Here is a 17,245-nt window from a genome sequence, read left to right on the forward strand (position 1 = left end):
TATATCAGCTATTCATGATCTGAATTCTAGTGTATGAGATCAATTTAAATATGGTACACATAAAAAGTCATGAGACATTTGTCTCATAATAAATAAGGCAGTGGCCAACTATTACTCATTAGTAGCTTTTTTGAGATAAGCTATCAAGTCTGCCCTTTCTCCCTTCTTCTTAATGCCAGCGAAGATCATTTTTGTTCCAGGGATGTACTTCTTGGGATTCTCCAAATACTCCATCAGCGTCTCCTCTCCCCAGGTGATGCCTAAACAAGGAGGGATGTATTGTTAAGTATGTCACACTCCTGAAAAAGTGCTTACCAAAGGTTACATTCATGCAACTTGTGCTTGTGTTAGTTAACCTCTCCCCACCTCTTACCTTTGTTCTTGTTGGCATCTGTGTAAGAGAATCCGACAGCCTGACCTGTCTTTCGCCCAAACAGACCATGGAGATTTGGCCCAGTCTTGTGCTTGCCTCCTTTTTCCACAGTATGGCACTGGGCACACTTCTGAACGAAAATCTTGCCCTTCTCAACATTACCAATTTTTAAATCGTTCTTTCTCTGTGTATGACTAAGACGTTCCCGCCCGCAAGCCGAACGTCCAGCTCTCTAATCTAAGAACAACTTTTAATTCACTGATGTGTTAGAAGAATAAAAGTTTTAGAAAGGTATGAACTTCAGAAGATTTTTTTTAAAAAATTGTAGCTACACTCAAAGATGTTTGAAATGCAGAGGCTGTTATTCAATTTGGACCTTCATTTCCTGATTTTTTTTCAAATCAGACCCACCTTTCTTTAGACACTATAGGCAGACTATACACATAGAATGTGTATGTAAATGTACATAATTGTAGCATTTGGTTGTGACAAACTAGTTTTACTAACACGGAGGATTTAATAGATGAAATGAGGAAATATGTCAATGTAATAGCATATTAGATTTTGCAAATGAGCTATTCCTAAGGCAACATGAATTGCTTGCTTTTATATTTCCACAATTGTTCGTTCATTTGACAACTAACATTCAGAATTCATCTTTGATCTTGGAGGACTCGTACAAATCAAGGTATAATAAATCCTTACACTTAGGAACTTAAAGTGACACTCAGACAAAAGATGTCTTCTGACAGAGTCTTTGGCCTGTTGCATATGCAGACCCACAGTAAGACCTGAAGTCAGGGCTAGCTGCAGGCAGGCTTGGGAAGAGGGCAGACTTGTCTTCATGGCTTTCAACATTGCTCTGGGCCACATTTCTCACCAAGCCTCAGGGACCCCAAATTCTAGTTACCATTTACTGAGGATTTATTATGTGCCACACATTTACATGTATTATTTCTGATCCTTACATCAACTTTCAAGATCAGTATTTTATCCCTATTTCACAAATAAGAAAATAAGGCTCACTAAGTCTACGTACTTCTAAGGGGCAGAGCTGGGTTTCCACCCTGTGTCTGAATTCAAAGCCCCTCTCAAGCTCATGACATCACTGTGTCTCATCATGAGATCTGAGGCTTCCCTCTGGAGTTCACACCCAAACCTGTTCTTCCTGTTTTGCCTCCAGATTCCCTTTGGCTTTCAGGCTTTGAAATATATGAAATAAATGAACTTTTTAAAAGGGGGAGGGCCAGGTGGAGGGAAGGCATGCATGGTTCTACTTCTATTAACTTTTATTATTAGACTTCTATTTACTTTCTGACAGGGACCTCTTGGAAATGATACTTTCATCCAGAGGAGTTGTAACAAGATAAATTTCAAGCAGCATGGAATATTGTGGATCAGTCAGACAGCATGACTGCCAATTTAGCGTACTGTTAAGATTAGCCATTTGTGTTGGCTCGACAATGTTGTGAAAACTCCTGTTAGCTTCTTGGAACTACAAAGTATGTGATGAGAAATTTTCCTTATTTTGCTTTGTGACTCTCTGCCATTTGATTTTCACTTTAAAATATAAATTGACAGCTCTTGGACTGGTAACAGAATTTTCCCATTGTGAATAAGTCCCTCCAAACACACTTGGTTGGTACAGCAGCACAGTGATCTATTAAAACTCACTAGAAATAAATATTTTCATTGAGGACCCCTCTCTGAAATTTACTGTGTGACTTAGGCAAACCAGTTAACCTTCATAAACCTTCAAATATAAAATGGTCATAGGGCTTCCCTGGTGGCGCAGTGGTTGCGCGTCCGCCTGCCGATGCAGGGGAGCCGGGTTCGCGCCCCGGTCTGGGAGGATCCCACGTGCCGCGGAGCGGCTGGGCCCGTGAGCCATGGCCGCTGGGCCTGCGCGTCCGGAGCCTGTGCTCCGCAAAGGGAGAGGCCACAGCAGAGGGAGGCCCGCGTACCACAAAAAAAAAAAAAAATGGTCATAAAGAGGAGCAAATTGGGTTTTACAAAAGGGCTTTACAAACTGTTAAGTTTATACAAATGTAAGGGCATTCCTGGGCATCATTCTTAATCCAATTCATTCCTTCCTGAGAAGCAATCCTGCAAAATAAGACATTGACCTGAGTCTTCCATCTGTGATCTCCTTTCGACCCTACCGTATAAAGGAAGAACTAAGACTCCTTTCAGTAATTTACCAGTGCTCTGCCAATAATCAATATGTCATGAGCTCTGAACATTTCTCCTTGGATTTCCTAATCCTGACTAAATAGTAAATCCTGGAGTTATTAGGTGGCAATGGCTCATTTATCAAATCCGTAGAAAGAAGCTTCTTTTTTGGAATACTTTTTCCTCTCCTATCATTTAGTAGTTTATCTTTTATAATCACTGATTGCTGTCTAGGCTGCCTACTTGAGAAAGAAAGCAGCAAGTAGCAGAACCATATGAGGAATGATAAATGAAGACATCTACTCCTTTCTTGCCATGTGCCTCCTTACATTTGGGATAACAGGTACCTTTCATGCCCATTCATCTGATTCTTTCTCTAAAAGTACCTTAGTGCCCCCTGCAGGTTATATGAATTTCTCCTTCCACAGCCTTGTTTATACTTTTTTTTTTTAACCCTCTCCTGAAACCCCCAGTGCTAGTTTCTTCTCAATGGCGCTAGTATCTAGAAAAAAGATTATGACCTTGAAATTCTTGAACATTTTCTGAACCTTCTGTTTCCTGAAATGTCACTCATTCATTCCAAAATTATTAATTGGCGTTATCAATCCTAGGTTTATCTTGCTTATTCTAAGTGCAGAATGTCCACTGACAAATCCTTTATCATCCAAGAATTTTGAGCTCAGGAAAGCCTTTCTCTTTAGAAACTATTTAGAGATTTGGAATAAAATTTTGAAGGAACTAATGCTGTATTTTAATCTAAATCCTTGGGGAAAAAAAATTAAAATCCTGAGATATAATTAAGTCCGCAGATCAAAATGGAGGGTGAAAATATCTAGATATAAGTTCTGAGAGGCCAAATTTAAAAAGATGACTTTGTGAAATGGTAAGTGTTTAAACTACAAATCTATGTTTATTCAGCATCTGGATTTCTTCTTGCTAAGTAGTTTTAAAGCTACTTAGTATTTAATTGACATTTTACTCACTATTTTACTTGCTTCAAGTCTTTCATACTCAAGCTCTCCCAATTACAGCTTGTACACAAAAAATTACCTTAGCCTGATTTCTAAATGGCTAAATAGTTTGATGTAATTTCTATTAGAATTCAGTAATACTGATACTGCAGGTGCTGGAGAGGCATTTTTCAACTGTCAATTGTGACCCTTTAGTAGGTTGTGAAGTCAATTTAGTAGGTTGTGACAGCATTAAAAAAAAAAAAAAGAAAGGAATAGATTGCATGAAATATAAGAAAATGAGTGGAAATTAAATATTGTTATATGAAACTCTTGCTTTGTTATATGTATATCTGGATTGTGACATAAATTGTATTTCTTCTGTGAGTTGTAGTCAAACTGAAAAAAACTATTTTAGCCTGCAGTGGATAAGAGCAAGAACTCCTTACCAGCTGTGTGAACCATTCTGAGCCTTGGTTTTCTTCTCTGAAAATAGGTGTAATAAGACTTTCATAATAGGGTTATTGTAAGAGTTAAGTAAAAAAATAAAATAATGTTGGTGCACAGAATCTGATGTAGTCAGAGACTAATGTTGTTATCTTAGTGGGAGTTATAATGAGAATTATTTGAAATCATATTTGAAATCATATTTGAATCATTTGAAATAATAAATCAAAGTGCTTACACTTCTCCTTTAAATTGAGTTCCCTTGCAAATCAAGTTCCCTTCTACCTCTTGAGCATATAGCCCCAGGGAAGAAGGTGGGCATTCCCAGGATTAGAACAAAGAAGCCATTGATCAGTTTTGGATCTCATAAACTGACTCTTTTGAGACAGTAGTCATGAAATTTGGGTCATTTGAAAGAAAAGGATTTTCTAAATTCCTTTATTTCTTCTTTAACATATTGAGAAGCTGGCCAAAAAATACTAGAGAGTCTTAAATGAGAGGAGAGTAGGACAGGTTAGGAAGAAGGCAGGACATGCCTGGCTTCTCAGTTCCTATTGGATTCTGGGTAGAAGAAGGTAGAAAGGTAGGTGAGCACTGCTCCAGTTTTTCTTCTCTACACTAATTCCTGGGGTAGGGAGGTGTTCAGTGGGAGAAGAGAATTGAAGAGATGTTCTAGAGAGGTTGGAGGAAATGCTGAGGAGAGTGGCTTTTGCCCTCCACAAGGATATTGGAAGCTATTGCCTTACAAACTTCTGCTTAAACATGGAGGCTGTTACAGCAAATTAAATTTAATGGCTTAACATGGTTTTGCACACAAAGGTCTGAGTTTAAGCCCCTTAGAGTCTCCCTCAGCTCGTGTATGATATGACAGCTATCCAGAAGTTTTGGAGCATCCTGGTTCGAAATGAACCAGAAAGATCTAACTGAAAGTAGTCGAAGGCCTGCCTAGCAACTTTGCCGAAGGAGGTTGCCTAAGGGGAATGAAGCCACCCACTGTAGACTAAATTCCCATTGAGGTCACAGTCACATGCCAGGGAATACATTTTGTCATCAAAAGTGGAGATGAGGGCCCAATCAGTAAGCATAAATGGTGCCCCAGAGCATTATCAGAGTTAAGTGAACATGAATGATTATCACCAAAGGCAGTTTCTAGCAATGGGGGCATCAGATTGCCCAGGGTAGGGACAAGTCACTGTAGGATGTCACCAGCTCTGGGAATAGACCAAATCAGGAGAGCTTAGAAGATACGTCATATACTCGAGGAGTCTACCTCCTATAAGATTACATACGCCTTATTCATCGTGTGTATATCCAGGTGGAGAGGGCAGAACTCTTGACAATCATTTCCCTGACTCATCTAGGCAGAAACTGGGTTACATAAAGAGATGGACTGAATTACCAAATAACATTGAACCAACAATTTAAATTTAACTAAAATATGTTTTCTAAACTACCTGGTGGGTGTGGGATTGTGAAGGAAGCCCGATTCTTTAATAAAGTAACCCCATTTCTTTCACATCTGAGCATAGTGTAAATACATTTGTGATGCTTCTGATTTTTCTTTATTATTGTGTCATATCATCACATCTATGGGAATTAAATTTTTCTAAATCTTTATTTGTGCCAATCTTTGTATCATAGAGTATTTTGGGTAATAACTCCTTTGATACAAATTAACAGCTATCTAATTTAGATGCCTCTACCCCAAACCTCAACTATAGAAAACCAACTGCAAATGAATATGAAAGAAAAAAGGGAGAAGCCAGTCCCTGAGTTTCCAAATGAAATGCTGCCAAGCCTCCATACAACCCACAGTCCTGAGCAGAAAAATAAAGGTAAACATTTAAAATTTATACGGGACTTTTTGGATTAGATAGTTGAAATTTAACGTAATTTTGTATCTTAACCTTTAGAGTTTTGTCCCTTCCCCACAGTTGTAGGGGAAGGTGGTAGAAGTGGTGGTGGAGGGGATATAAATCGTTAAAATGAAACAGGAAAAGACATGGTAAAAAGGACCTTCTATTTTCAGGGCACTGATCTGTCCAGAGCGGTTCCTCCTCCCCACAGAACACTGGCAGGATAAACGGCTGCTGCCAGCATGTTGACAGCAGAGGGTATAGGGCTCACCTATACCAAGGCCTACAGACCAGCATGTAGTGATGGTCAGGGCTGGGCCAGAAATGTGTCCTTGTCCATGCCACACGAAGTAAGATGGCATAGTGGAAAACATTGGAGTTAATTGATAATATGGAGGTTGGGACCTCTCGTTTCAGTTATCTAAAATGGGCTCTACTCCTAGAATCACCATTTCCGAGAAGCGTGAACTTAGACAAATTACTTAATCTTTCTAACTTTAGGCTCCTGATCTGTAAAATGGGGATAAGAAATGCAGCTTCTCATAAAGCTGTTGGAATTTAAATGCTATAATTCATGTAAAACATACACCTCATGCTCTAGAATGGTTCAGTGAAAGTCAGCCAGTTTTATTCTCTTATTCTTTTAGGAAGCTTTAGGCTTGAACCTCACTTCCTACATGAAATTCAGTAAAATACTTACTCTTTTCTCTCTCTCACTTTTTTTTTTTTTGGCCGCGCTGCATGGCTTGCAGGATCTTATTTCTCCAACCAGGGACTGAACCTGGGCTCCTGGCAGTGAAAGTGATGAATTCTAACCACTGGACTGCCAGGGAATTCCCAAATACTTAATTTTTTTTTTTTTTTTTTTTTGTGGTATGCGGGCCTCTCACTGTTATGGCCTCTCCCTTTGCAGAGCACAGGCTCCGGACGCGCAGGCTCAGCGGCCACGGCCCACGGGTCCAGCCGCTCCGTGGCATGTGGGATCCTCCCAGACCGGGGCTCGAACCCGCGTCCCCTGCATCGGCAGGCGGACTCTCAACCACTGTGCTACCAGGGAAGCCCCAAATACTTAATCTTTTTGAACTGAAGTTCCCTGATTTGTAAAATGGGATTAATTTACATTATATCAGAATATTTGGAGATCATAATAAGAATTATATGTCAAGCTTCTCTCTTTCTCCCCTTCCTTCCTTTGACCCTTTTCTTGTGGTCAGTCTATGCATGGAGGCCAAAAAGATCTCAGAAGAGATATGACAGGGATATCATTGAGCCTGTGTCTTTGCTGCATATGCAGACTCTTGGAGAACTAGTAGGTCTGAGATGTGAGTAGGTGACCAAAGAGAGAATAGGTGAGAAATCGATGGAAAGAGCATCACAAGAAGGGAAATTAAGAGTTAGTGCAAAATTAGAAATGAGAATCACACTGATGTCTGGGCCATTTGATACATCACTGTCAGAGATAACTTTCTTAAAATTCTAATCTTGCTTAAACCAATACAGTGGCTCACTACTGCTTCTCACGGAAAGTCTAATTGTATCGAAGGCCACCTCTGATAAGTTTAAGGCCTCCTCCCCGCATTGTTGCCAGCCGTCCCCCCTACCATGTGACCTTCCTAGTGGGAAAGGAGGCAAGGACATTAATGAGGAAGTTATTATTGAAATGGAGTTGGCAGGGCTTGGCAACTTGGCAAGAAATTAATTTCAGGTGAAGGAAGGGGAGTGATAAAAATTAGAGAAAGGAAAGTCATAAATGACATTAAACTCTGTTTTTCTTAACACATACTAAATTAATTCTGGCAGCAGTGAGTTCCAAAAGAATGCAAGTGTCCCCTGATAATATTTCCTAGATTCTAAGACATAACTGACTGTAACATACATCATTAACAGGAGAAAAGGAAACATATCGTTTACAAGACACATCTTGACTTTTAAAAGCATGTGAAAAACATTCCCTTTTTTTCTTCATTCAACAAATATTTACTGAGAACCTAATATAAGCTAGGCCCTGTTCTAACAACTGGAGATGCAGCAAAGTAAAATAAAAGTAAAAGTTTCTGCCTTCCTGAAGCTCTCTTACTAATGGAAGGAGTCAGAATATAAACATAATAAATTACATAATTATGTAGATGATAAATGCAATGGATAAAAGGTAAAGCAAGATAAGGCGAACCAGGATTGCCAAATGGGTAAGGGTAGAGGTTGGCATTTTAAACAAGTTAGTGAGAGTAGGCACCATCGAGAAGTTGCCATTTGAGCATATGACTTGAGGGAAGTGAGAGAATGAGACCCTTAAGGCAAGCAGAGAGGATAATCAGTGTAACTACATACCATGTATAGTAACATATGTTCCAGGGTTCTATAGTCACATGAATTGGGAAAATATAGTTCTACATACTGTATCCTTTTCTTGGAGGTCAAAATAAGAATTAGCATATTATTAAGGCATTGTGAAAACAAAATAAAATGTTTTTAACTATATTCAACCCAGCATATCCCAAACTTGTTAGATAACATAAACTGTTGTTGATGGACATCTGCTAAGATCTTCAAGGACACCAGTTTTCTGTGAAACAATGGAAGAAATGTTGAATTAGGGGAATATGATTTCTTTAACCAGTATTATTTGCTGACATATTTACTGTAAAATTTGAATAATCCATTGCTGAATTATGAATATCCTTTATATTTCTTTTGAGCTTTGGAGTGTTATTGTGTGGTTATTAACTAGGCACCCAACAGCAATAATGCCATGACTCTATTTATTGAATTGATAATCAAAAGAGTAGACCACTATATTCTTGGATTTTATGCCTTTCCTAGCATTAGAAATGTTATACAAGTGTTATTGACCCTAATATTCAGAAAATGTATTGCAAATTAGGGCCTGTTTATTTTATTTTAATTTTTTATTGCTGTATAATTGACATACATTATATTAATTTCAGGTGTATAACATAATGACTTGATATTTGTATACTTGCAAAATGATCACCACAACAAGTCTAGTTAACATCTGTCCCCATATAAAGTTTCAGAATTTTTTTTCTTGGGTACTTTTAGGATTTTTTCTCTTAGTAACTTTCAATTATTCAATACAGTGTTAGTAACTATGGTCGCCACACTGTACATTATAAATGTTTAAATTATACCCTTACTCTTGCATAGGTTTGAAAAGTTGGTTCTAGATGAGAACACTCTTTTACTCATGAGAACACCCTTTATTCACCACGGAAGCAATGCATGCCGGCTGTAACATGCCTCGCCTAACAGCAAAAGAATGGTCAGAAGCATGCCCAGCTAATTGAAACTACAGGGGGCATTTAAGTAGGCAAAGTGTTATTACTCAGTTTAAATTGTGTCCAGGATATCAGAACTACCATTCCCTACTCTTGCAAAAGGCACTATGGGAATGGTAATGGTAATGGCCACAAGTGTTAGGCCTCTGACTTCTTTTAATTTTCCTTATCCCAGTTGTTCTTGACAAACTCAGAGGGCCATCCACAAGAACTGGGGTTATTGTTATGAATGTGAAAGTCAGGTAGTTTTTGAACTCTTGGTATCGAGTGCAAACCCTATGCCATGAGGCTATCACAAGAAGTTCTCCAATGTCAATATTTTTTGAAATTTGCCTCAAAGTATATATATATATATATATATATATATATATATATATAAAAATTTAATTTATTTAAATTTATTTAATTTATTTTTAATTAATTTAATTTAATTTAATTTATTTTTATTTAATTTATTTATTTTTGGCTGTGTTGGGTCTTTGTTGCTGCACGCGGGCTTTCTCTAGTTGTGGCGAGTGGGGACTACTCTTCGTTGTGGTGCGTGGGCTTCTCATTGCAGTGGCTTCTCTTGTTGTGGAGCATGGGCTTCAGTAGTTGTGGCACGAGGGCTTAGTTGCTCTGCGGCATGTGGAATCTTCCCGGACCAGGGCTCGAACCTGTGTCCCCTGCAGTGGCAGGCGGATTCTTAACCACTGCGCCACTAGGGAAGCCCCTCAAAGTATAATCTAAGTAGCAAAAGTGTAGTTCTTCATCTAGGACTTTTAAGTCTGAGGCAAGTTACTCTCAGTTTATTCCAAGATATTTCTTGAAAAGATATTCCTAATATAGTGCACTGGTTATTTTAAATGAGAGCATTTGCTATATTTGGTCTAATTTTCTTATTTGAAATTAAATCAGTTTCTTATAATTTCTAGAAAGCAAATAGCCTATGTTGGCCATCTATGAGTTTGTCTATTATTTAGGCGGAAGTGTTCACAAAAGTGGATGTGTGAAGGGCTAGAACAAATAATCGTAAAATTGATATGGAACCACAGAAGACCTAGAATTGCTAAAGCAATCCTGAGGAAAAAGAACAAAGCTGGAGGCATAATCCTTCCAAACTTTAGATAGTACTTCAAAGCTACAGTAATCAAAACGTGTGGTATTGACACAAAAACAGACACTTGGATCAGTGGAACAGAATAGAGAGCCCAGAAATAAACCCACACCCCTCGGTTAATTAATCTTCAACAAAGGAGGCAAGAATATATAGTGGAGAAAAGACAGTCTCTTAGGCAAGTGGTGTTGGGAAAGCTGGAAAGTCTCATGTAAATCAATGAAGTTAGAACACTCCCTCACACCATACACAAAAATAAACTCAGAATGGCTTAAAGGCTTAAATATAGTACAACACCATAAAACTCCTTAGAAGAGAACATAAGCAAAACATTCTCGGACATAAATCCTAGTAACATTTTCTTAGATCAGTCTCTCAAGGCAAAATAAATAAAAGCAAAAATAAACAAATTGGACCTAATCAAACTTATAAGCTTTTGCACAGCAAAGGAAACCATAAACAAAATGAAAAGGCAACCTGTAAACTGGGAGAAAGTATTTGCAAACTATGTGACTGACAAGGGCTTAATTTCCAAAATATACGGACAGCTCATACAACTCAATATCAAAAAAAACAAACAACTCAATCACAAAATGGGCAGAAGACCTAAATAGACATTTCTCCAAAGAAGGCATACAGATGGCCAACAGGCACGTGGAAAGATGATCAATGTTGCTAATTATTAGAGAAATGCAAATCAAAACTACAATGAGATATCACCTCACACTGGTCAGAATGGCCATCATCAAAATGTCTACAAATAATATATGCTAAAGAGAGTGTGGAGAAAAGGGAACCCTTCTACACTGTTGGTGGGAATGTAAATTGGTGCAGCCACTATGGAAAACAGTATGGAGGTTCCTTAAAAAATTAAAAATAGAGTTACCATATGATCCAGCAATCCCACTCCTGGGTATATATCTGGAAAAGACAAGAACTCAATTCAAAAAGATACAAGCACCCCAGTGTTCACAGCAGCACAATTTACAATAGCCAAGACATGGAAGCAACTTAAGTGTCCATTGACAGATGAATGAATAAAGAAGATGTGGTATATACATACAATGGAATATTACTCAGCCATAGAAAATAATGAAATATTGCCATTTACAGCAACATGGATGGACATAGAGATTATCATACTAAGTGAAATAAGTCAAACAGAGAAAGACAAATATTATATAATATCACTTATATGTGGAATCTAAAAAAATAATACAAATCAACTTATTTACAAAAACAAAAACAGACTCACAGACATAGAAAACAAACTTATGGTTACCAAAGGGGAAAGGGGAGGGGGAGGGATAAATTAGGAGTATGGGATTAACAGATAGACACCATATAAATATAATAAACAAACGTATTTACTGTAAAGCACAGGAAACTGTATTCAACATCTTATAATAACCTATAATGGAAAAGGATCTGAAGCTGAACATCTGAAACTAATACAATATTGTAAATCAACTACAGTTAAATTAATAAAAAAATTGGATCTGTGAAGAGGCCAGAGTTCAGGATCTTTGTAGGCAGTTGTGCATGAGAGCTTAGATATGCTGGTAATGTCTAAATTGAGTGTTCTTTTAACCTTCCCACCAACTGCTACAATCTGGTATCTACCCCATGTCTAAGACCTGGCCTAAACTTTTCCTAAAGAAAAAGTATGTATGTGGAAAAGAATGAAATACCTATTTGAACGTTGCTCACGTTCTGGTTACTGGCACAGGAAAATCAGGCTATAAATACAATAAACACCAGCAATGATATAACATAAAAATATTTTTATATTTCTACATATTTTCCCTGTTAACACACAAAAAATGACTTTTTATAAGGTGTCAGGGGAGGTTCTATGAGATTACTGATATGATTTTTTATTTGTTAATTGTTCCCCTAATAAATTATCAGTTCCCAGTGGGCAGGGACAATCATGTGTCTGCTATAGGGGACATATGGTAGGACCTCAAAATGTGATTGGTTCTTGGTTCTGCAATATGACGTATAATTAATTAAACCTTTTAAACTGCACTTTGTAGATTTCTCTCTCTCTCTCTCTTATTGCCACCCCTCTGTCTTAATTGCTATCATTTCTCCCTGGATTATTTTTTCTCCTCTCTCTTTTATTTCCTTTCACCAAAAGCAGATATGACACTAAACTGAAAATTGATTCACATAATTCCCGTTTGAACCCCTTCAATGTCTTTTAAAAAATTTATTTATTTTTGGCTGCGTTGGGTCTTCATTGCTGCACACGGGCTTTCTCTATTTGCGGCGAGCAGGGGCTACTCTTCGTTGCGGTGCACGGGCTTCTCATTGCGGTGGCTTCTCTTGTTGCAGAGCACGGGCTCTGGGCACGCGGGCTTCAGTAGCTGTAGCACATGGGCTCAGTAATTGTGGCTTGCAGGCTCTAGAGCACAGGCTCAGTAGTTGTGGCGCACAGGCTTAGTTGCTCTGTGGCATGTGGGACCTTCCTGGACTAGGGCTCGAACCCGTGTCCCCTGTATTGGCAGGAGGATTCTTAACCACTGTGCCACCAGGGAGGTCCCCCACTTCAATGTCTTAACCTGTTCCTGAAAATAAACTGGTATACATCCAAATTCATTATCAGGGCCTATTAGTATCTGTATGATCTCATCCCTGTTTATTTTTACACTCTCTTCTTGGGTCACTTTCCTTTACCCTCATCCCTCACTATTCTGCAGACACCCTGGTCATTCCATCCACCCCATCCCACCCCCTCCCCGTTGTACAGCCTTTGCACAGGTTGTTCCCTCTGTCTGGAATGTTCTCCCCATCCCCACGATTTGCATAGCCAGCTCATTCTCCCCTAAAGGTCTCTGTTTGGGCTTTTGTGATCACCCTATCTAAACTTGGTTACCTGTGTTAGGCTCTTGTTTAGACATGTATACATTTCTTTCATAGCACTTGCTATAAACTACAATTATTTTCTGTCTATTTATCTATATAAGGGAAGAAATTGTGCCTATCTTGTTAACCATTAAATGTCCAGCGTCTAATTCAGTGTCTAGCATGTGATAAGTGCTCAATATGTATTTGTCTAAAAGACTTATGGCAAAGACATAAGTTTTTTTCATTAAATTCTATGTTCTTAATGTACTTTGTAACACTGGAAGGACTTCTGAAAATAAAAATCAATCACTTACAACGAATAGACTGAATAGACTGGGTAACTGTCAGGAAAAAAAAGGCTTAAGGATTGAGTTTAGTCATAAGATCGACTTTATAGTATAATCTGGATTTTGGAAATTTGAAATAAACTATTAAGTTCTCCTTTTCTTGTTTTGCAGATGGAGAAACAGAATCATAGAAGTTAAATGACCTGCCTGGGATCTAGAAGCTCCTTAGCAGCACAGTCAGAATTAGAATTTCTAGTTTGGGGTTCATTGCACTATGCCACTTGTCTGGTACAACAATATTTAATAGATGTTTGGAGTTACCAACAATCTGTAAGTTTAGAATCTCAAAAATAAAAATATTAAATTCTGGAGAAAGAGACAAGCAGAAGTTGTCTGTGTAGCTTTTGAGATTTTCCTTTAAAGGGAAAGATTATGCCTTTAAAAAAAAAAAATATTTTCGGGGCTTCCCTGGTGGCACAGTGGTTGACAGTCCGCCTGCCGATGCAGGGGACACGGGTTCGTGCCCTGGTCTGGGAAGATGCCACATGCCGCGGAGTGGCTAGGCCCGTGAGCCATGGCCGCTGGGCCTGCGCGTCCGGAGCCTGTACTCCACAACGGGAGAGGCCACAACAGTGAAAGGCCCGCATACTGCAAAAAAAAAAAAAAAAAAAAAAAAAAATCTTTTTGCTTTTCACTGTTGGAATACAGATATAGTAGCTAGAGCTAGAGCAGCCATGTTAGATGCATGAAATGAAAATATATTTGAGAATGGCAGAACAAAAAGAAGGATGTACCCAAGGTCCCCAAATTATCAATCTGTACATATCAGTCCTGGAATGCCTAGGAAAACTTTTACATAAGAAGGAAATAAACATCTGGCCAATTTAGGGTTCCTTTATATAGCAGCTTAAACTCATAACAAGTACAAGATCTGGTACTGGTAAGTGGCATGTTGTCTTAAAAGAAGCCTTGAATGTGCAGCACTGGGTGATGGGTGGCAATGATATAATTAATGGTTAGAAATCTGATGATCCTTCATTACACCATTGCAAACTATATGTTAAAATTTTTATCTGTGTTATGTTGGAAGTTAGACCAGGTGTCAACATATCTTGTAGCTCTAGAGCTATCTATATGAGTTGTACTGTCCCTAGGGGACATGTTGGAAATTTGTGGAGCTGTTTTGGTTGTTACAGTAACTAGAGGAGGGAATTGCATGGTCAGGGCCAGGGATGGTAAATGTACCATAAAGTATAGGAAAGTCCCACACAACAAGAATTGATCCACATCCCATGACTTTCAAACATTCTGCTAGATATTTCTGTAGGTGAAAAACTTGCTTATAATTATCCAAGCCTAGAACCTAATTCTATTTCACATCCAACACAAAGTTTTTAAGGTTTATTTTGCACTGTTTTAACACACTGTTTCTTTCAAAAATGCAAAAGTTATATAAATTGAGGGAAGATTTTATGTTGTTTTATTCCAAATTTTACTAAGAGTTGTATGTATACCATTTTAGAAAATCACCCAAAATAATGCTGCCTCAACATAAACTAGGATCCTGGTATGAAGCTGCATTTGTGGCTGTTATATTCACAGTGATTCTATGCATAGGTGCAAGCATCTCACTACTTCATTATGTCTTCTGGTATGGTTGTACCTGAACAAATACTATGAATCATTTCAGAAGTTATGTGCAAAAATTTCAGATTATGCCCTCAAAAGAAAGAAGCATGCATTCCTCTACCCTTTTCTCTTTTCCTGCTGGTTGAAGGCAGAGATGATGGCTGGAGCTGGAGCAGCCACATTAGGTCAGGAGATGGAAGCCACAGTTGAGGATGGCAGAGCAATTAAATGGAGGGAACCTGTGTCCCTGACACTGTGCAGCTGCCATATACCAATGGTACCATCATCTAAACCCTTATGTGAAAGAGTAAACTTTTATCGTGTTTGAGCCTCTGTGTTTCAGAATTTGTTTTTTATGATAGCTTAGTTAGATACCTATGTAATATAGATGTGAAGAGCAAAATATAAATAAAATCTAGCATAAGTCACAGAACTTCTTGTTAAATATCCAATCCTAAAAAACATTTTCAATGATAAATGAAAAAAGAAACAGCATGAATACAAAATGAACAATTTGAAAAAGACATTGTATGTATTTAAAAAAATCTTTCACTGTAACCAAGACAGAACTGGCTTAAAACTGGCATAAAAAACTTGAGGATAGAATGAATAGTAGGTTCATTCCTAATAGGGATAAAATAATTTTAATTAGAAATAGTGTTCCTCGAAGACCAAAAACCTATGGGAAGCAGCAAAAGCAGTTCTAAGAGGGAAGTTTATAGCAATACAATCCTACCTCAAGAAACAAGAAAAATCTCAAATAAACAACCTAACCTTACACCTAAAGCGATTAGAAAAAGAAGAACAAAAGAACTCCAAAGTAGGCAGAAGGAAAGAAATCATAAAGATCAGATCAGAAACAATGAAAAAAAATGAAGGAAATGATAGCAAAGATCAATAAAACTAAAAGCTGGTTCTTTGAGAAGATAAACAAAATTGATAAACCATTAGCCAGGCTCATCAAGAAAAAAAGGGAGAAGATTCAAATCAATAGAATTAGAAATGAAAAAGGAGAAGTAACAACTGACAGTGCAGAAATACAAAGGATCACGAGAGATTACTACAAGCAACTCTATGCCAATTAAAATGGACAACCTGGAAGAAATGGACAAATTCTTAGAAAAGTACAACCTTCCAAGACTGAACGAGGAATAAATAGAAAATATGAACAGACAAATCACAAGCACTGAAGTTGAAACTGTGATTAAAAATCTTCCAAAAAACAAAAGCCCAGGACCAGATGACTTTGCAGGTGAATTCCATCAAATATTTAGAGAAGAGCTAACAACTATCCTTCTCAAACTCTTCCAAAGTACAGCAGAGGGAGGAACACTCTCAAACTCATGCTACAAGGCCACAATCACACTGCTAACAAAACCAGACAAAGAAGTCACAAAAAAAGAAAACTATAGGCCAATATCACTGATGAACATAGATGCAAAAATCCTCAACAAAATAATAGCAAACAGAATCCAGCAGCACATTAAAAGGATCATACACCATGATCAAGCAGGGTTTATCCCAAGTGGAGAAAAGGCAGTCTCTTCAATAAGTGGTGCTGGGAAAACTGGACAGCTACATGTAAAAGAATGAAATTAGAACACTCCCTAAACACCATACACAAAAATAAACTCAAAATGGATTAGAGACCTAAATGTAAGACTGGACACTATAATACTCTTAGAGGAAAACATAGGAAGAACACTCTTTGACATAAATCACAGCAAGATCTTTTTTGACCCACCTCCTAGAATAATGGAAATAAAAACAAAAATAAACAAATGGGACCTAATGAAACTTAAAGGCTTTTGCACAGCAAAGGAAACCATAAACAAGCCAAAAAGACAACCTTCAGAACGGGAGAAAATATTTGCAAACGAATCAATGGACAAAGGATTAATCTCCAAAACATATAAACAGCTCATGCAGCTCAATATTAAAAAAACAAACCACCCAATCCAAAAATGGGCGGAAGATCTAAATAGACATTTCTCCAAAGAAGATATACAGATTGCCAACAAACACATGAAAGGATGCTCAACATCACTAATCATTAGAGAAATGCAAATCAAAACCACAATGAGGTATCACCACACACTGGTCAGAATGGCCATCATCAAAAATTCTACAAACAATAAATGCTGGAGAGGGTGTGCAGAAAAGGGAACCCTCTTGCACTGTTGGTGGGGGTGTAAATTGATACAGCCACTATGGAGAACAGTATGGAGGTTCCTTAAAAACCTAAAAATAGAACTACCATATGACACAGCAATCCCACTACTGGGC

At 37.9% G+C, this 17,245-nt stretch overlaps 1 protein-coding gene across 1 annotated transcript in view; it reads right to left on the reverse strand.

Annotated features, from left to right (window-relative positions):
* Positions 1-69: 69 nt before the first annotated feature.
* Positions 70-17,245, reverse strand: part of LOC112063874 (cytochrome c-like) — a 20,549-nt gene continuing 3,373 nt past the window's right edge. The window contains exons 3-4 of the mRNA XM_024119944.1: positions 374-605; positions 70-260 (exon numbers count right to left, since the gene is read on the reverse strand). Coding sequence (XP_023975712.1) covers positions 112-260; positions 374-605 — 381 coding nt within the window. The 3' untranslated portion in view covers positions 70-111. The remainder of the gene's footprint in view (positions 261-373; positions 606-17,245) is intronic.

Source organism: Physeter macrocephalus, chromosome 4 (assembly GCF_002837175.3).
Source record: "Physeter macrocephalus isolate SW-GA chromosome 4, ASM283717v5, whole genome shotgun sequence".
Taxonomy (NCBI): domain Eukaryota; kingdom Metazoa; phylum Chordata; class Mammalia; order Artiodactyla; family Physeteridae; genus Physeter; species Physeter macrocephalus.